The sequence below is a fragment of the Odontomachus brunneus genome, unplaced genomic scaffold (assembly GCF_010583005.1).
Source record: "Odontomachus brunneus isolate Ranch 3 - 2012 unplaced genomic scaffold, Obru_v1 Obru_scaffold_115, whole genome shotgun sequence".
In the NCBI taxonomy this organism is placed as follows: Eukaryota; Metazoa; Arthropoda; class Insecta; order Hymenoptera; family Formicidae; genus Odontomachus; species Odontomachus brunneus.
In genome coordinates, this window is record NW_022639565.1 from 603,445 (window position 1) to 621,185 (window position 17,741).

Here is a 17,741-nt window from a genome sequence, read left to right on the forward strand (position 1 = left end):
ATTATTTTGCAGAGAAAAACGCCGAGTACTATTTCGACGGGTTACAGAGATGGGAGCATCGCTGGGAGAAGTGTGTAGATTTACAAGGAGACTATGTTGAAAAATAAAAAACAATTTTCAGAAAAAATGACTTGTATCTTTGTTAGGTCGGAAACTTTTCAGACCACCCTCGTACGAATGTGTGCTCGACTTCACTCGATATTCTTGGTTGGTTTGGTTAGTTTTAACACCATTATAGACCGAACTGATGAGTTAGGATGAACAGTGTCTATCAACTTGAGAAATCTGAAGCTCCAAGCTGGAACGTTCACTACCCAGATAGATTTTTACGATTTTCACGACATGAGACAATTGACGATGGGAACTTTACAATTCTTTTAATTATACTTATGAGAGTGAGAGAGATAGAAGTATATTGAACTCATCATTGTATTTGCATCATGCAATAATGTAAACTTTTTATTATATTAATGCAGCAACAGATTTAAAAGTTATATTCAGATATTCATGATATATTTTACGCAACATATTGTTTTGAGCAAATTTCCGTAACTTCCTCTGTATTTCTATTTTGTTTTCCTGATAAATATGAGTGCCATATTGACCCACGTCATAATAAAGTTCCCGACTCGAAATTTCATAATCCTGGTCAAATTGATCTCAAACAGTTGTCTGATTTGTATAAAATGATGCCAGCAGATTCTGATCATTAGTAAAGTCCTAACTATTAATAATTCTTATTTATTAGTTCTAGTTACTAATAATCTTTATTAATAAAGTTTTGATTGCCGCGCTGCGTTATTTGATTTATCAGGACCCGATAACCTAATCTTATACAAGCCAAACTGATTGGAATCAACCTCAGGACCATGGAACAAATTTCTAACCGGGATGTTGGCAAATTTACGTACACCTGTCTATTTGGGCACGGAATGGGCTCTCAAATGATTTATCGCGGCGATTAGCGGCACTCTTTGAACGAAGCGATATCCCCGGGATAAGTTGCGGTATCATATACCCTGGTCCACTTTCTGAACAAACCGCAGCCGTGCAAAAAAGGCCAACTAAGTTCTCGTTGTTCTTCCAGGCCCCGGAACTGAGAGGCGCGCCGCCCCCGTGCGCGCGCCACTTTCTTGTCGCTCCGAGGCAAATCGCTTCCGCTTTCTTGCGGCGGACATATTACATAGGTTGCGGAAAAAGTTCCTCTTAGGCGAAACTTCCGCCGACGCGACGAGTTTTCGGCACGTACTCGTCGCGTCACGGTGTCCCTTGATCATCGACGCCCGCGCGTTGTAACTTTGGCGTCGTGTTTTTGCTCGTAACGTCCGAGCGAGGCCCGTTTTTCTTCCGGCCTGATATGGCGGTAAGCGTGACTTTCGGGCCGATCCGTGGATTTAATTGAAAGTGAGTTATGTTCCTTGATGGGCGCGATCATCGACCTCGTCATTTTCGCGCCTCACACGTGACACGAGCTCCCATTTTTAATCCGCCGATACGTGCGTCCCTCTTTCGCTTAAACACACATTTCAACGGTTTTTTTTTCTTTTTTTTTACGGGATTATGTTGTACAAACACGCTAGTCAAAGAACTGAAAATGAAATTTCATTCGAGAAGGAAGCTCGGCACGGTCATCCATTTAAAATTTACAAAGCGCTCGGATGTGACCGTTATTCTCACGCGAAAAACGGGCAATTGTAATTTTGCGGCATTTTCCCGCCGGTATAGCGTGTCATCTTCGTTAACATCCTACATCATCATTGTAGTTGCAAATTTTCGTGGAAAATAGGATACGTGTTTCTTCCTAATTTTTTTGCCCTGCCTTCGCTAAAGATTTTAATGGGAACACGGGCTATCGCCATTAAACGCGCAAATTACTTTGGAAGTTCGTCCGCGCCCAAAAATAGCGAGCGAAAAAAAAGTAAACAAGCAAACGCAGCTCGCGACCGATAAAACCGTGACAATTTCCAAATGGAATTATTTACAGCGCCTGAAACAAAAATCGTGTTTATTCGAAACCCGCGTCCTATTGAAAAATGCAAACACACACCCGCGGGCAGATTTTAAACAAAATAAAAGGAACCGCGCGCACAAAAAAAGACCCCGCCGTGATCTCCTCGTCGCGTTCTCTAATTTAAAAATACGGCGATTGTTATACCCCTCTGATTAAAAAAAATGGACTCTCGTGAATTTGTCGAGCTGAAGCGGAACGAGAGAGAGAGAGAGAAAAAAAAGAGTTCCCTTTGCAGCGGACACATAGAAATGAGTGGACAGGAGTGCAGGGGTGGAATGGATGAGGATAATCGACGTATGACGGTCGTGCGAAACGAAATAAAGAGAAAAGCGTGTTTTCGCGCCGGGAAATGCCAGAAACGTCGACAGCGCGCGTTCCCGCATAATTATTCAGCCGTACTATGGCACAGCCACGTAACATAATTCGATCGGGATAAATTTTCGCGCCGATAGACGACTGTCCGTCATTGATATTTTCGCGGCTGATCGACCGACCGACCGACGTTTTTCCAGACGTTCCTGTGCGTCGTTACGCACTCGCGTTTTATTGAAAATTACGCGCGAAACGATTAGTACAGAAAACGGTGAATTAAACTGCAAATATTCCTCCCTACAGGTAACGGCTATCGGGAAAACATTAAATTAAAGCGCGGATCTTTCTGTCGGTCTCTGGACCCGTCGCGATAATGTTGCGAATAAACTCGCATTTTATTCGTTTTCATTAAAGCGCGATGCGACTCATTAGCGAGCGGTCGTTGCTTTTACTTCGTTACTTGTCGCTCGTCAGGGTGATCGAGATTGATACGCGTGTATGTGCCACACGCGAAGCGACGCGCCTCGTATAATAACGACGCGCCGGTCTAAACTGCGCGTCTATCTGCGCGCAATAATTATTCGGGTCTATCACGGATGACTAATGTCGCGCAATGAATTATCCCGAGATTTCGGGACTTATATTCAGCGCTTACGTGATTTTCCTGCCGGTGTCGTGGGCCGCGATATCGCCCGCGCCGAGATTAAAAGAGTATTATCCTGTCGTTATCGCGCGCGCGCCGCTAACGCGTCGCGTACAAAGTATCATTTTTCCTCCCTACAATGTATATCGCTGTTCTTCGACATTCGCCGCTCCTGATAGCGCTCATATTTCATCTGCATATTTTTCCGCCGCGTAACGCAATAACCGTTGTATTTAAGACACATGCACACGAAATGGAAAAGAGGAAAGAGCGGAGTATGAAATATCTATGCAAATGAGCCCCGAGTTAAAAAAAAAAAGAAGAAAAGAAAAAAAGATCAGCGAGTAAAATCCCGCTCTTTACTACAGATTACACGAAGAGACGCGTGAGAAGTCCTCTTTCCGAAACGCGCTGGAGGGAGCGCGTGCAGCAACGCGGGGGAGAAGAAGAAAAACTCGCGATATTCCGCGATAGCGATCCACCAGCATTGCCGCTGCGGCCCTATTATTCAGAATAACGCCTCGTCATTCCCGTCTCGCGGCATTCAAACTGAGAGAATGCATCCTTCATCTGGCCGTTGTTACGGATCTCAAGATGCACGGGAGCCAGTCGAAACGGCACGGAACGTCAGCTTGAAGGCTGCTACGCGCACTTCATGCGCCATCCACTAGAATGGCGTATCTTCGCGAAAGATAAAGGTGCCGAATCTTTTGTTTCCGGCTCGACCTAAGAGTCACCCTCGACAAAAGGAGACGCTACTCGTGCTCTGCTCTTCCCCTCATGCCTCTCCTCTCTCTCTCTCTCTCTCTCCATCTTTTTCTCTCCCTTTTAACCCTTCACAGGGCAACTACGAGCAAAGCTTGTTCGTGCAAGGGCGAACACGACGAGCCGTAGGATAAGAAGCAGCCGCCGACGGGAAGGGTGAAATGGAAGAATGGCACCCCGTGCCAGACCGCCAGGGCCTCCTCCCCGCTGGTGGTATCTTCCTTCGCGAATCTTCCTGACACCGGAAGCCTCGTGAATATTTAAGCGATAGACGGATATACATATATTACTCGTGTAATGAGGAATGAATCCCCCTGCTACAACATCCGACACGGTTCGAGAGCGAACGAAAGTGGATGCGAAGAAGCGGTGCAGAGAGAGAGAGAGAGAGAGAGAGAGAGAGAGAGAGAGAGAGAGAGAGGGAGAGAGAGAGAGACGGAAAAATATTCTAAATGATTCATGAAGGGAAATTAAACGGCACTTTAAACAGGCCTTTCTTCCACCTCGCTTTCATTCCACTTCAGATCCGTCCTCTGCACGTTTTTCCGCGCATCTGTGACGATATCCGGAATCGATTACCTATCGTCTCCCACTGCCAGTCGATTCATTTCTCGCCTACCCACTCGCCTTGTCTTTTGTGTTATCCCAAGGCCTCTTTCTCCACCATCTATCAGTTTATTCATCTCTCCCTCTTCCAACCGCCTTGTCTGTTCTCGCCTTGTCTGCCGTTACTTTCTTCTTCTCTTCTCTTCTCTTTCTTGACAGGCCTTATTTTATCGGCGCTTCCTACTCGCCGACGGCATCCTCGGCCTTGGTATTGCATTCCGGAGATTCATCAAAATTTTCTCACCTGTCCTGCGAGCGACAAACGGAATTCGCGTAAACCGGGCAGGCGTTAAAGAAGCTAATTTAAAGTCAGTCGTGAGCGACCGGATGGAGACGGGAGAGGCACTACATTTTCTCTTACCACCTTCGCGAGACCACACAGTAGCCGCTCCGACCTCGTAGCCACGGTCAGGCTAAATTGCGTTTCTTTTGACGCGGCGATTAACGTCTACGCCGGTATAATTGCGGCTCTTGGCGCCGCGCGAAGATACATACGCTAAATGTCAGTTGTATCATTCCGACCGCGCATCCCGACACAGAATATTTCTTCGCCCGGCTTCAACCACCGTGACAACGTTGTAGGAAGATAAACTGACGTCGGTCGCAACACATATGCGCAATTTGCCAGGAGCATTCGTAACGCCAAAAGATCGTACAGGCGCGCAATTTTCGGTTAAAATCAAATAATTATAAATAACGACTTAATAATAATAGAATTAATATAACGACTAATAATTACAATACTTATAATGAGTTGAATAACCCAATTAGTGACCAAGTAACCTCAGTGGGAATGAATTGATCAATTGATAATGTATGCGTTGGCTAGATTCACAGAATTAATTCTTTTGAAAAGCTTTTGTGATTTCGTGTGTTTATTTTTCTAATTCACGGGTAGATTTTACTTTGTTTATAATATTTTCTCAAAAGATGTCATTTAGTGGTACGACTGTGTAGTTTAGTCAGTCCACATTTGTGACACAATATAAAGTGAATGTCCTAGTAACCTCATCGTGAAAATGAGGAAATATATAAATATATTAATAAGAAATAATGTAAGAGAGAGTAATTATTATTTGGATATTACAAATCGAATATACAGAATTATGAATATATTACTGAATTAAACATGGCAATTTATAGACTAATGACTTTTAATTTTATTCGCGAAACTCATTATAACTGATAATATATAAAATTTTAAATAGTCCACTGATAAAACGGATGCAATTATCATAGATTGGAACACGATCACTAATTAGGACATCAGTCTTATTTATAATCGTCATATCGCGATATTATTCAAAATTCGGTTATATCACCCAACATTAACTCCCAACCTTTCGAATCTTCAAAGTATAAATCTGCGAGATACCATCAGGCACGTCATCTTCGCGGTGATTCAGCGGACGAGAAGCACTGGGGTCGGCGACGTTGTGTTACCGCGAAAAAACCGCAACCCTTCCTAATCCGGACACTCGTTCCGTACCTTCCACCGGCGTAATCGCCGCCATTGTTCTTCCGCCTGATTTCGCGCGCGAAATCCGGCGCTGCCGCCTACAATCTTACCGAGAGAACGGTCCGCCGAGCCAGGAGACAGAGGAAAAAGAAAGAACGGTAAAAATTGCGAGGCAGCAGCACGAGCGGGAAGGGTTGCGGGATTGACAGCACAATACCGTTAATCCTCATCCGTTTCGAAGGTGCTACACGAGGCGGTCTCTGTGCCAGGCTCGCGAGAGATTAAAAGTTTTTGCCGAACTCGACGAAATGCAAAAAAGTCACGATGGAGGAGAACGGGTGGTAGGTAGACGGGAAGGCAAAAATTTGCCGCGGAACGCTGAACGTCGAGGCGAAAATTTGCCGCCCGCCGCAGGGATGACGCGTGGTTTCAGGGTTTATTAAGGGGCTTTTTGCCAGAGAACGCGCGCCACACCCGGCTGGAGGATGGCGCAGATAAGGCTGACTCTGAAGTTGGTATCGGAGCATGCGTTAATAACGCAGCTAGACCGGCGTAAGTTAAATAGGCTGACGTAAATTAAAATCCGCAGAATTCATTTCAACGCTTCGCTAATTATCGGAGAACAATTTATTAATATACTTTACCACAGCTGTTCGAGGTAATCAATCGACGGAGGAGAAATGGGGCCATATTAATTTCTCTTTAACTTTAGATTGCCAATATCAGTAATTTTGACCTAAACTTTAAATAACAATTTAATAAAACAGAAGTGTGCCTAAAATATTACTTCGTTTTCCTTCTGCAGAAAATTATTAATCATCCGAATAGTTCGTTAATCATTTCTGAGCGGTATCTTTTCTCCACTTTTCTCCTCATATATGAATAAAAAAAATTGGGACCAAATTTTATCTCTATTTTCTATTCAAAACATGTTGAAGCCTCCAATATTTGTAATCCTTTTTGTTTTTTTTCTTGTTTAACTGTTCCTAAAATGACTCACGCATCATAATTAAATAAAATCATAATTAAATAAAATAAAAAGATTATAATTTTAAGGCAGATTACAAATGAAGAAACAATGAAGGGATTAGGCCACCTTGAAAAAAACTCAAAATGAAGGTAGATTTCAGAAATATATTTTAGTGCAACGTGCGAAATAGGATATCTTCAAACGGTAAAAATGTTTGTATAATTTGTGCTATCATATTTTTGAAATGTTCAAATTAATTGTCATCTGCTCAGAAATGATCAACGAATCGCACCGCGTTAGCGGAAATCAACAATTCATACGAAGGGTTAAGGCACACTTGTGCAAACTCTTCCGATGTAACATTGAATCGAGTTTGTTAATCTCCTCTAACGGCGTGCAGGGTACAAGACACTAATTTGTATCTTGTCTTTGGCGGTAATCGATTGTTATTTCGCTGAGTAGGAGTTACAGCATGGTTAAACAATGCGTCGGTAAACTCAGCCGTTCCCTTTAACGACAAGAGGCGAAAGCGAACCACCGAATCAGGTGGGCAAACACGTCCCGGATACTCCTAGACCGAAATTCAGAAGCGAGATCGGGAGATCGGAAACTCCGAAGTCAATCTCGGGCATTCCGGAAATACACTGGAAAGCCGATCCCGTCCTTCGCCCCGCGCCCCCCGCGCACAGCCCGTCACTTACACGCGGAAAGAAGAGGACGAGAATTCGATATTACCTGACTGCCGCTCGTACCCATCGCGCGTCTAATTGCAAACTTGCGAAAACAAGAGGAACGCTCGACAAACATGCCGCGAGTAAATATAAGGATCGTTTGTTCGAGGATGGATTCGCCGGCATAAGGAGTGAATAAAGGAAGCGCGCGCTAAGATGGAAAAGAAGCTGCGACGTGGCAAGGCAAAAGAGACTCGCCATTTTCGAGAACAAGAAACTCTTGTTTGCAACTCATTATACCCTGTTGGAGGGCTAGTTTTCGTTCTGTTCTTGTCTCTCTTTTACCGTCTTGCTAGATGACGCGGTGAACAAAGTATTCGTGAAAGGATACACATAAGTGCGAGAAGAAAACGATGGTTGACATGATGCAACAAAATATACGACAATTTCAGAATGCAAGATTCCCGGATTAGATTCCTAGCTATTTCAGCGTCACGCGTTTATTTACATGAGAAATGACTTTTCACTCATTGTAAAGTCTTTGATTTAACTGTTGTGTAAATCGCGTTCCATGCTTTTCTCAATAACGCAATATCTTTCTTTTCCATAGCAGCCGGCAAAAGAAGAAAAGATGCAATAACAATTCATGTACAAATACAATGCATATCAAATATGTCGTAGCAAATATTACAAATCGTTCAATCGTCCAATGTCCATTGCAGATTCAATATTTTTTACAGTTAGCAGTTTAATCAAGAATTAATTTTCCATAACTCAAGTACTCTTGATTAATTCTTACGAAAGCAAACAAGAATTACGAGAAATAGATTCATAATTACACTATGTTTATTATTCTCTTTCATTACGTACAATTTACTTCATTACGTACAGTTTCCCGTTAAAACGTATTGAGCACTCGATCTCGTCTCAACACGAAACCGGCATGCTACGATTAGCGAATCCGATTACCAAAGCGCGTATGTAGCCTCTACTTCCAGTTAAATCATGAAGCGGGCCATCAATTTGTTAGGTTCCATTGCAAACACTGACTGAGCAGTAAACACATTCTTGATAGTGGAGCAGCCACATTCCCTGTATCTATATAGTAGCGCAGGCAAGCGATAAAAATTCACTTATCTCGAATAAAAAAAAATAAAAAAAAAAATATATATATATATATATATATATACAGTGTCCGGGAACTCGCGGCGTAGCCGCGGTGTGCAGGTAAAATACATCGACCTAAGCAAAAGATCCCCTATCATTTTGCACATAACCGCGTAAAATTTCAAGATATTAATGGAAAAAAAATTGGACGGAGCAGGGCGCGCGATGTTATAGGGCGAGCTCTGTAAGCACGAGATCTCATCGAAAATGGCTCGAGTTGCCGGATATCCTGTACGTTATCAAAAACGCACGGGAAATAATGTCCGCAAATTTAGTGTGTATTTAATTATATTTCAATCATAACATATAAAATTATTCCAAAATTTCAATCATAAAATAAAAATAATAAATAAATAAATAAATAATATGCGCGACACGTTTCTCTACAAAACGAAAAAAAAGAACTCTTGAAGTATCGTGTAGTGGATCGTTGAGGAGAAGCTTAACGACAGCGTCGCGTTGGAGTGATTTTGTCGTGTCACCCGAATTAACATTTTAATTAACGGCATAGGAAAGTGGTCCGCATACTTCGCCGAGCGACTCCATGGAACCGTCAGCGGTTCCGGAAGTCGGTGGAGGGTGACGACTACGCCGCGAAAGGGTTTGCCGAGGCGTCGAAGCAAAACCCTCGCCACAGCCGAGAGCTAATTAGGCGCGCCGGGGCGCATGGAGGCGTTTAACTGTTCGCGCATTCGCGTGATCGAAAGTTCGTTGTCCTTAACCTTGACCTGCGACCTTACGATACCAAAACGACGAAAGCGAGCCCAAATCCCAGACATTACTGAATCGCTGATAAAATCTTCAGGCTGTTTCATATACCTAATTCATACTCAGCCTCGATAACGCGAACGCAAATTATTGTATCTTTATAATAGTTTCCCGAGCGTGAATCTGATATTTCTTCATTAGAGAAAGGAAAAAAATCGAATCTGATATTTTTCCGTTGGAGAGCGAATATTCGATATCATTATGCACGAAATAATTGATCGATTTTAAATGATGAATTTTCTCTACATCGCGGAAATATAATATTGATATATATATATATATTTTTTAATATTCAGGATAAAAATATTGTATTTTCACGTCGTTGTGAAAGACATACCTTTACAATGCCTATATAATGTTACGTAATCATTTATGAATGTTTTACGTTCCATTATTTAAAATGAAACATTTCACGGAACGACAGCTTTGTTTACTTGCTCTTTTACAAATCCATCCAAACTTATTCAATCCGGAATTTCAATTTGATAAAACTAAATATTTTAATATGGAACGATGCGTTTTATAAAAAAAGGCATCTGTTTCCAAACAAACAATACTTACTCGTGCTGCATTACGTTTTGCTGCAATAAGTGTAAAATAACACGTTTCTCATTGTTATGCGTAATAAATATACGATGATTGGTGGTTGAAATAATAACGGAAAACAGGAACTGATACGGACATAAATAGTATGATTTCCTTTTTTTCCAAGTGTGTGGCAACCAGAGTTATTTGTGTCCGTGTCATTCTAAAAAGTATTTCTATTTCTCGGGGCATTTTCGTTTAACCTTTTAACCGTGTTCGTTTCGGATATATTTTGACTGTGTTCAGGGTCTAAATAGACCCAATGGTGAGAACTCACTATTTAATTGACATATATGTATTTTTTGGTATCTTTTATTTTAGCATTATATAAAATAATTTAGGACAATATGTGACTCTTTCTAAAATAACTTGAAAAGTCGCGAATTATCACATTTGTACTATTTGTAGTATTTTAGAATATTAGAAAAACTGTGTGAACTTTAAAACTGCTCTGGGTCAAAAAAGACCCAGAGCACGGCTAGAAGGTTAAAAATCATTCATTAAAAATAAAATACTCTTAACAATATTTAGAAATTTATTTTTAGAAATCAATTTTTCTCATGAAAAATTATATGGTCCTTAACTGGAAGAATAAAGGAATTTTCAATAATACTATATATAATATTGGGGATGTTTTCGAGCACTCTAAAGGAAGAAAAATCGAGAAGAACTCTGATTGCCATTCTGAAGGCAGTGAAAATACGTTGTCATTTTTAAAATGCATAGTCATTGTTCGAAGAATAAATTATTACAGAGCAAATACAATTTTTTCCAAACGAACTGGATATCTTTGAATTTTAATGCGATTTCCTATACTTCCTCATGAAACTCATACATATTGGCACGTTCATTAACATCGAATCTCCATTTCGTAACCGTAGAACGTATTATAAAGGTCGACTCTGTGTTAATTAATGTCATGGAAGATGATTTCATCCGAGTCACCCATTTTAAATGAGGGAATGTTCGAATATCGCAAGATAGCTATGTCGTAAATAAGCATAAATTATTTTTACTTAATAATTGACAAGTAAAAGCTAGTCAATACAAAGTAGTTTAAAATATAGAATACCATCAGTAAAGACAAACAACCGAATCGCCACGCATGGAACAATGGGATAATGAAACTTCCAAGTAACTAAAGTTCCAACTATGAAGTTGGATCGTAGCTTGACGAAAGTTTCGCAGAAGTCACAGATGCAAGTAATTCCCAACTGAAGCTACGAAGTATTCTATATGATGCTCTCTATCTCTCGTATGTCATGCCCCCGACTCTTCTTTACGAATTTCACGATAATGAAGTCAGGATTTAGGCGTCTCTCGAGATACAATTTCACTTCTCCCCCAATACGAAGATTCTCCTTCGATCGATGTAGAGCTTTAATTCGATTTCGTTGATAGACATTTCGACGGAACAAATTGGATCGTTTTCACATGAAGTTGTTACTTAGAAATAGAGACGTGTATGCATTAATTATACACAGCCGGGAAGAAACTCAATTCTACTTGGCGAGGAAACGAGATTTGCTCAATCTAACTGTCCAGAAGTTCCAAGAAACAATTGTTTGCTCTCTAAATGATTAATGTTTCCTGATATTGGCCCATGTATATAGTCAGATCTTATATTTATATCGTCTTAAGTTTATATCTTTAAATATAAACCCGTAGCTAACGAAACAATTCATACAACATCCAAAGGTAAACTTAGGACTCCTTGTCTCTCTCGCTTCGAAACTTTCGATTAACGTTAGATAATGACGTTTCGATGACGTCAGACGCGAGAAAATACACGATAAGAATTCTTGCAAAATAAAACGATATAAAATGATACAATTGATCGAGCACATCTGTAAAATAACTCGAACGCTTTTCTTTTGCAACCAATAAATTATCGTAAAATTAACGTAACCCGTTAACACGCAACCTGTCTTTTTAACATTCCTCATGGTTATGTTATGTTAATTTTACGATTATTTATTGATTGCTAAAATAAAAAGAAAATTCGGACTATTTTGTACATCTGCTTGATCAATTGCAGGTGTCATTTTATGAATACATACACAGACAGCACACATGTCCAAAATTGGGACATAAGTCGTTTTTAAGATGTCTTTAAGGCGTCGGGACACAAGACATCTTTAAGTCGTCTTAAAAACATCTTCAAGACATTTTATGTCCAAATTTTGGACACATTGTGCTGTCGGGGATATTTTTATTTCTACGTATTTTACAAGAATTTTTAACGTATGTTTTCTCACTTCTGACATAAATCAAGATGACCGCGGCGAGGACGCGGGAACCTTAAAACGATCCTAATCCTTAAACAACAAACTAGAATTAACAATGACCCCATTTGGTATATATTTTTCGATGCAATGAAACTTTGTGATATTACGTCAAAATCAGATACTACACTGAAAAAATATTATTATACAATAAAAAAGTTTGTTCCTGTTAAGTCATTGTTTATTTATCTTAATGCAAATTTTGATATACAGAAGAGAAAAATAAACTCCGAAAATATTGGAATCATATCGACAATCTCATCTTGTTGTTTATAATTTCACCTTGTTTAAATGTCAAATATGAATCCGACTATGAATATCGCCCATAATGACAATCTCGTATCTAGTGAATCCAGTACACTGTCAAAACAATTTATACGTAACGCTGCTTCTCGAAGGTCAATTGAACGGCGAGCAAACATCACTTAAGAAGTCTATAATCCAACATCGCTGTTATGAAAACATATAAGGATGAGCGTAATGGAACGTACGTGTCTTTGCATAAAGCAAAGGTTAAAGATATTATCGTGAATGCGAAGTATACGAAAAAACACGATATTATTCCACACGGTGCTTCATTTAAATAGCGTGTTTTATATAATAACACGGAGCACGCGCAGAAGCTCTTCTCTATCTCTTCTCTTTAACGACCCGGAGCTTTTACTCCTTTGCAGAAGCTCTTCGATATGTTTAAATTGTATCATTTTCTCAGTATCTCAAATGTTACTTCAAGTTATTTTAACATACGATACCATCTCGATATCGCTCACATCCTCCATGAATCTTGTATATGTAGTTCGATTGACATCGCTGACTGTGAATATAGCTCATAATATAAAATAATGATAAAACTCTTAATCGCAATTATCTATGTGTAACTTTATAAAAAAACTTTATAAATATATAAATGCTGTTACATATTTCATGAATTTTATGTAACGAATTCGTTCTAAGTGTTCGTTCATATAGTATGCATCTCATTTCGAGATATTTAAACGCTCAGTTTCGTGGCAAGCGATTTACTCATTACTGTATCGATGACGTCACATTAATGATGTAACAGCTTAGGTATAAGTTAATAATGTAACAACTTATGCAATGTTTGAGAACACTTGCGTAATTCTCCATTGCGTTACTTAACATGCATATCAGCTTTTAGAATTATTTCTACCACGAATGTGGCAACAGGCATCAATAATGTCCAGCACGAGTGACGATGATGATAGTGATGATGAACACTACACTCTTAATTTTGGAATAGCCCATAATCGCATAATCGATTTCTAGAGATGAAAAAGAGCGTTACAACTTATATAACTCACAAGTTGTAACAATGTGTAAAAAACGCATCGTTACACTTGTGAGTTAGTATACAGGACAATCATACTCAGATCAATCATCAAGGTATTCATACTCAGAGCTGATCCAAGTAAAACAAAAAATTACGATGACGTAAAAATGACAAAAAAATGGCTGAAAAACTTACTTATTACTCACGATTAAATTATTTTCTCGTCATTCTGACATTATCGTGATTTTCTGTTTTGCTGGAGAATATTTAAGATCGCTGTAAGTTTATATTCAGATACAATATAGATTATTCTATTGGCTACGAAGCATCTGAAGATGAACTTAATACAATCTTAAATATAAAATTGGACTATGAACTGGACTATATACTCGATCTTGTTGATACAGTTGCCACGCGTTGTGAACGTGGGTCACCGCAAAACCAGAGTTTTGCGGCGGCATTATATTCTACCAACGACACACTTCTGTCGAAAGTTCCTTAATTCTCAATCAGCGTGTAGAAAAAGCAGCTGCACGATGAAACGAGCTGTAGTCCTCGACCGCAAACAAGACGCTGGTCGGCTGACCCACGCATCGATTACAACACATGTCGGAGCGAGACACCGAATATGGGACGAAACGAGACGGAAAACCTTTGCCAAGGTTGAGAAATCCCCTCTCGCGGCAGCTCACTAAACATAGTGCGGGATACGCATGCGCACGTTAAGTTGAGCGCGTCTGTTATGTCGTGCGTCTCTCTCGAGGTGGCCAAAAATTTCACGTCGCCGCGCAGCTTTGGCGACAATAGCGAGCATCACAGGTGCACAATCGCCGTCATCGTGATACTCCCGTCGTCAGCGGCGTGCTACCGTGCGACGAGCAAGCGTCACGGCGTTCACACGTTAGCGGAAAGAAGAGATCGGGGGCGTTTAGGCAGGCGAGCGGAACGTGGGTCTGTCACACAGGGCGTACTCACGGCTTGTCGGGCTGCGACCTGCGGACCATCTGTTCCGCTTTACGAATCTCCTCCGCCCTCGTGACGCTCTTGGTTCTGCGCGATCGCAACCGCGGCTCGCCATACTCGTACTGTGCCGACATTATGGTGATGTTGCTTGCGCGTGACGGAGTACAGGAACACGCGTGCCGGAGCGCAGGTACACGCGTGTCGTGACGCACAGCGTGCAGTGCGCCACAAGTCACACTCTGTCGGCCGTTCGTCGGCGGAACCACACACGCTCAGGTTATTAGCGCGACAGGCAGAGCTCCGCCGGCGAAAACGAGGACAATTCCGCAGCGCGCTGCTGGCACGTTGTCGCGAGTGAGAGTTGTGTGCGCGCGACGGCGGCGGCGGCGGCGGCGACGGCGACTGATACTGATAACGAGTGCGCGAGAGGCGTGTGCACGTTTAAACGATTCGGTTTCCTCGTGCTCTCCACGATGTAGTCGCGACAATACTACCGATGAAATCACGCTTTGCGAACGAGGTTTATCTATTTTTCGTTTTCCGGCAGATAACGCTCGCGGTTGTTAGACGCTCTCGGGATTGGATGGAAACGCGTGAGTCACGTGTCACGACACCTATCTAGAGAAGTTGATACAGTAGCTTGTAAATATATAACAGCCGAGAGGGGAGAGATTGAATACATAACATCAGTTTGTGATCGTAAGATGAAAACGACGTGATTATAAGACGTGATTGAGCAGTGATAATAAAAAGTTTATTACATATTAATGAAGTTTCATAGTGATGTAACTATAGATGTAATTATAGATGTAACTATAGATTATCTATCTGTACTTCATGTGGAAATGATCATTTTTAATAAAAATAAATAAATTATTATTAGATTAAAATAATGAATACAAGTAGTAGTTAAGATTATGCTATATCAAGAGAATATTGAATTTTTTTTTAATAAATTCCCCTTTCATTTTTATTATGTTTTTACTAGTGCAGGAATAAATTATAAAGTCTACCTTAAGGAACATAATAAATTTCGCTAGAAACATAGCAAATTTTTTTAATGGCACATTTTAATCACTAAGTTTCCCTAAATTATTAATGCTAATTCCGTTACAAATAACAAATTATTCTTGTCACAATTTACATTCATGCAATTTTTTTCAAAGTTGGTAAATTTTTAAGGATTCTGTTGCGTCTGTTGCAATATATTCATTTACTTAATTGCACATTATTGTTTTTATTTTGTTTTTTTTCGTTTTTATTTTTTCTGGGTATCTATTTTTTATTTTTTTCTGCGTTTTCTGCGTAAAAATATGTTTGTTTGAATTTTAGATGCAACACGTATATGTTACATATATTATGAATGAGAGTTACATTCTCATAAATAAATAAATAAATAAGTTCCTAAAATATAACTAGCAGATATACAATGAAAAAATAGTAAATTACTGCAGAATGTCAATCTATTTCTACAAAATTCTATAGTAATTTTTACAATAAAATTCCTTTTATATAATCAGTTAAACATATAATAAGGTCAAAGTCAAAAGTGTAATTTTCTCTAATCTCAGTTTTACAGTTTTTTAGATAACGTCACGGTTATCAACTGAAATAAATGCAGATTATACAAACTGCCGATTGGTGGCCTAATAGCCGACCTAGTAGCCTTAATAACTAAGTCTCCCACTTATCTCGACTGCAAATGTAAGCTAACGCTGCGAAATATAATATAGTAACGTGGACAGTAACGTATTACATTTTCAGCAAATCATCTGACACTTATTTCGTACTACGATCCAGTTACGTTCATTCTGGTCGGTGACTCTTCGATATCACTACTAAATCAAACATTCAACCATGTCACATTTCAAGCGATAAAGTTCCATCAACAGCGAGGCAATCACCGTGTCATCACTTCCATTAAGATACCAGATAACGTAGCGCCGTCACTTCATCGCGGAACTCCGATTTCGAGTAACTCCGTGGAAGGTTCAAAGTTCAAAGCAAATAAAGCTCAAGCCCCAGACACGTGAGACAATTTCACGATTGTTCACTAAAATCGGTCGCTGGGAGGTTGAAAGGTATCGTTAACCAGACGAGACGAGAAACCGAGCTAATTAAAGTACACATGGCGCAGGTCGCTGAAAGCCGTAAAGATCCTTGGAAAATGTATGGGGGATCTACCCTCGTAGATTGCGAGCTTACGGAGCGGTGACGCGTATGAGTTTCCACGATCCGCTATTATACGGGAACGTGATGTGCTGCGAACTGTTTAGGCCGACTTTCCTCCGGAGGGAATCGAAATTTCGCGTCCTTGGAAAAAACGTACATAGGATATCCTGTATTTCATACATTCCTTTTTCCGGTATGTTATTCTTTCGCGAAAATGAAAATGCTCACAAATATTGGATGGTATTTCAATATAAACAGCGCCATATACACATATAACAAGGAATTATTAAGTTATGCCGAATCCCGTGCGGCTGAGATTTCCAATCCCCGAGAAACAGCGCTCAGGCTAAGAAGTCCATTGTATATTGGGAGTACAAATTAGGTCGGTCCGTTTTTTTGTAGTCAAAAATGCATTTATTTCAGAACAAAATGAATGAACAGATTAATCAAAGTATTGTCCATCGCTGGCTACTACTTTTTCCCACCTTTCAGGCAATTTTCGAATTCCATCTCGAAAAAATGTCTCGTCTTTTGAGGCGATCCAAGTTAGGAGCCAATTTTCGATTTCTGCGTAAGAAGTGAACCGGTGATCTGCCAAATCGTGCTGCATCCGTCGGAACAACCAGTAATCAGAAGGAGCAATGTCCGGCGAATACGGCGGGTGCGGTAAAATATCCCACTTGAGCGTTTCCAAATAATTTTTTACGACTTTTGCGACATGAGGCCGAGCGTTATCATGCAGAAGAATAACTTTGTCATGTCTTTGCTCGTATTCCGGCCGTTTTTCTCGTAATGCACGGCTCAAACGAATCAACTCCCAATGATTCTACAAGCTCTTCTTGCGTTTGACTCGGATCTTCGCATCGAGTAATGCCTCCAATTCTTTGTCTTCGAATTTTTTTGGCTGTCCAGAGCGAAGCTTGTCTTCAACGCTGATATCATCATTCTTGAAACGTCGAAACCATTCCCTACATGATTTATCAGTTGGAGCATTGTCACCATAAACTTCTACAAGCATTCGATGCGCTTCAGCTGCACTTTTCTTCCAATTAAAGCAGAAAACTAAAACCTCC

At 40.3% G+C, this 17,741-nt stretch overlaps 1 protein-coding gene and 1 long non-coding RNA gene across 2 annotated transcripts in view; both read right to left on the bottom strand.

The window, feature by feature from the left end:
- Positions 1 to 14,630, bottom strand: part of LOC116849415 (diacylglycerol O-acyltransferase 1) — a 127,258-nt gene extending 112,628 nt beyond the window's left edge. Inside the window, exon 1 of the mRNA XM_032826552.1 lies at positions 14,509 to 14,630. Within this exon, the coding sequence (XP_032682443.1) occupies positions 14,509 to 14,630 (122 nt within the window). The remainder of the gene's footprint in view (positions 1 to 14,508) is intronic.
- Positions 13,101 to 14,498, bottom strand: LOC116849421. Its single transcript, XR_004379135.1, has 2 exons — positions 13,923 to 14,498; positions 13,101 to 13,525 (listed from the first exon to the last, which is right to left on the bottom strand). It is a non-coding gene; the product is annotated as an uncharacterized LOC116849421 (long non-coding RNA).
- Positions 14,631 to 17,741: the final 3,111 nt, after the last annotated feature.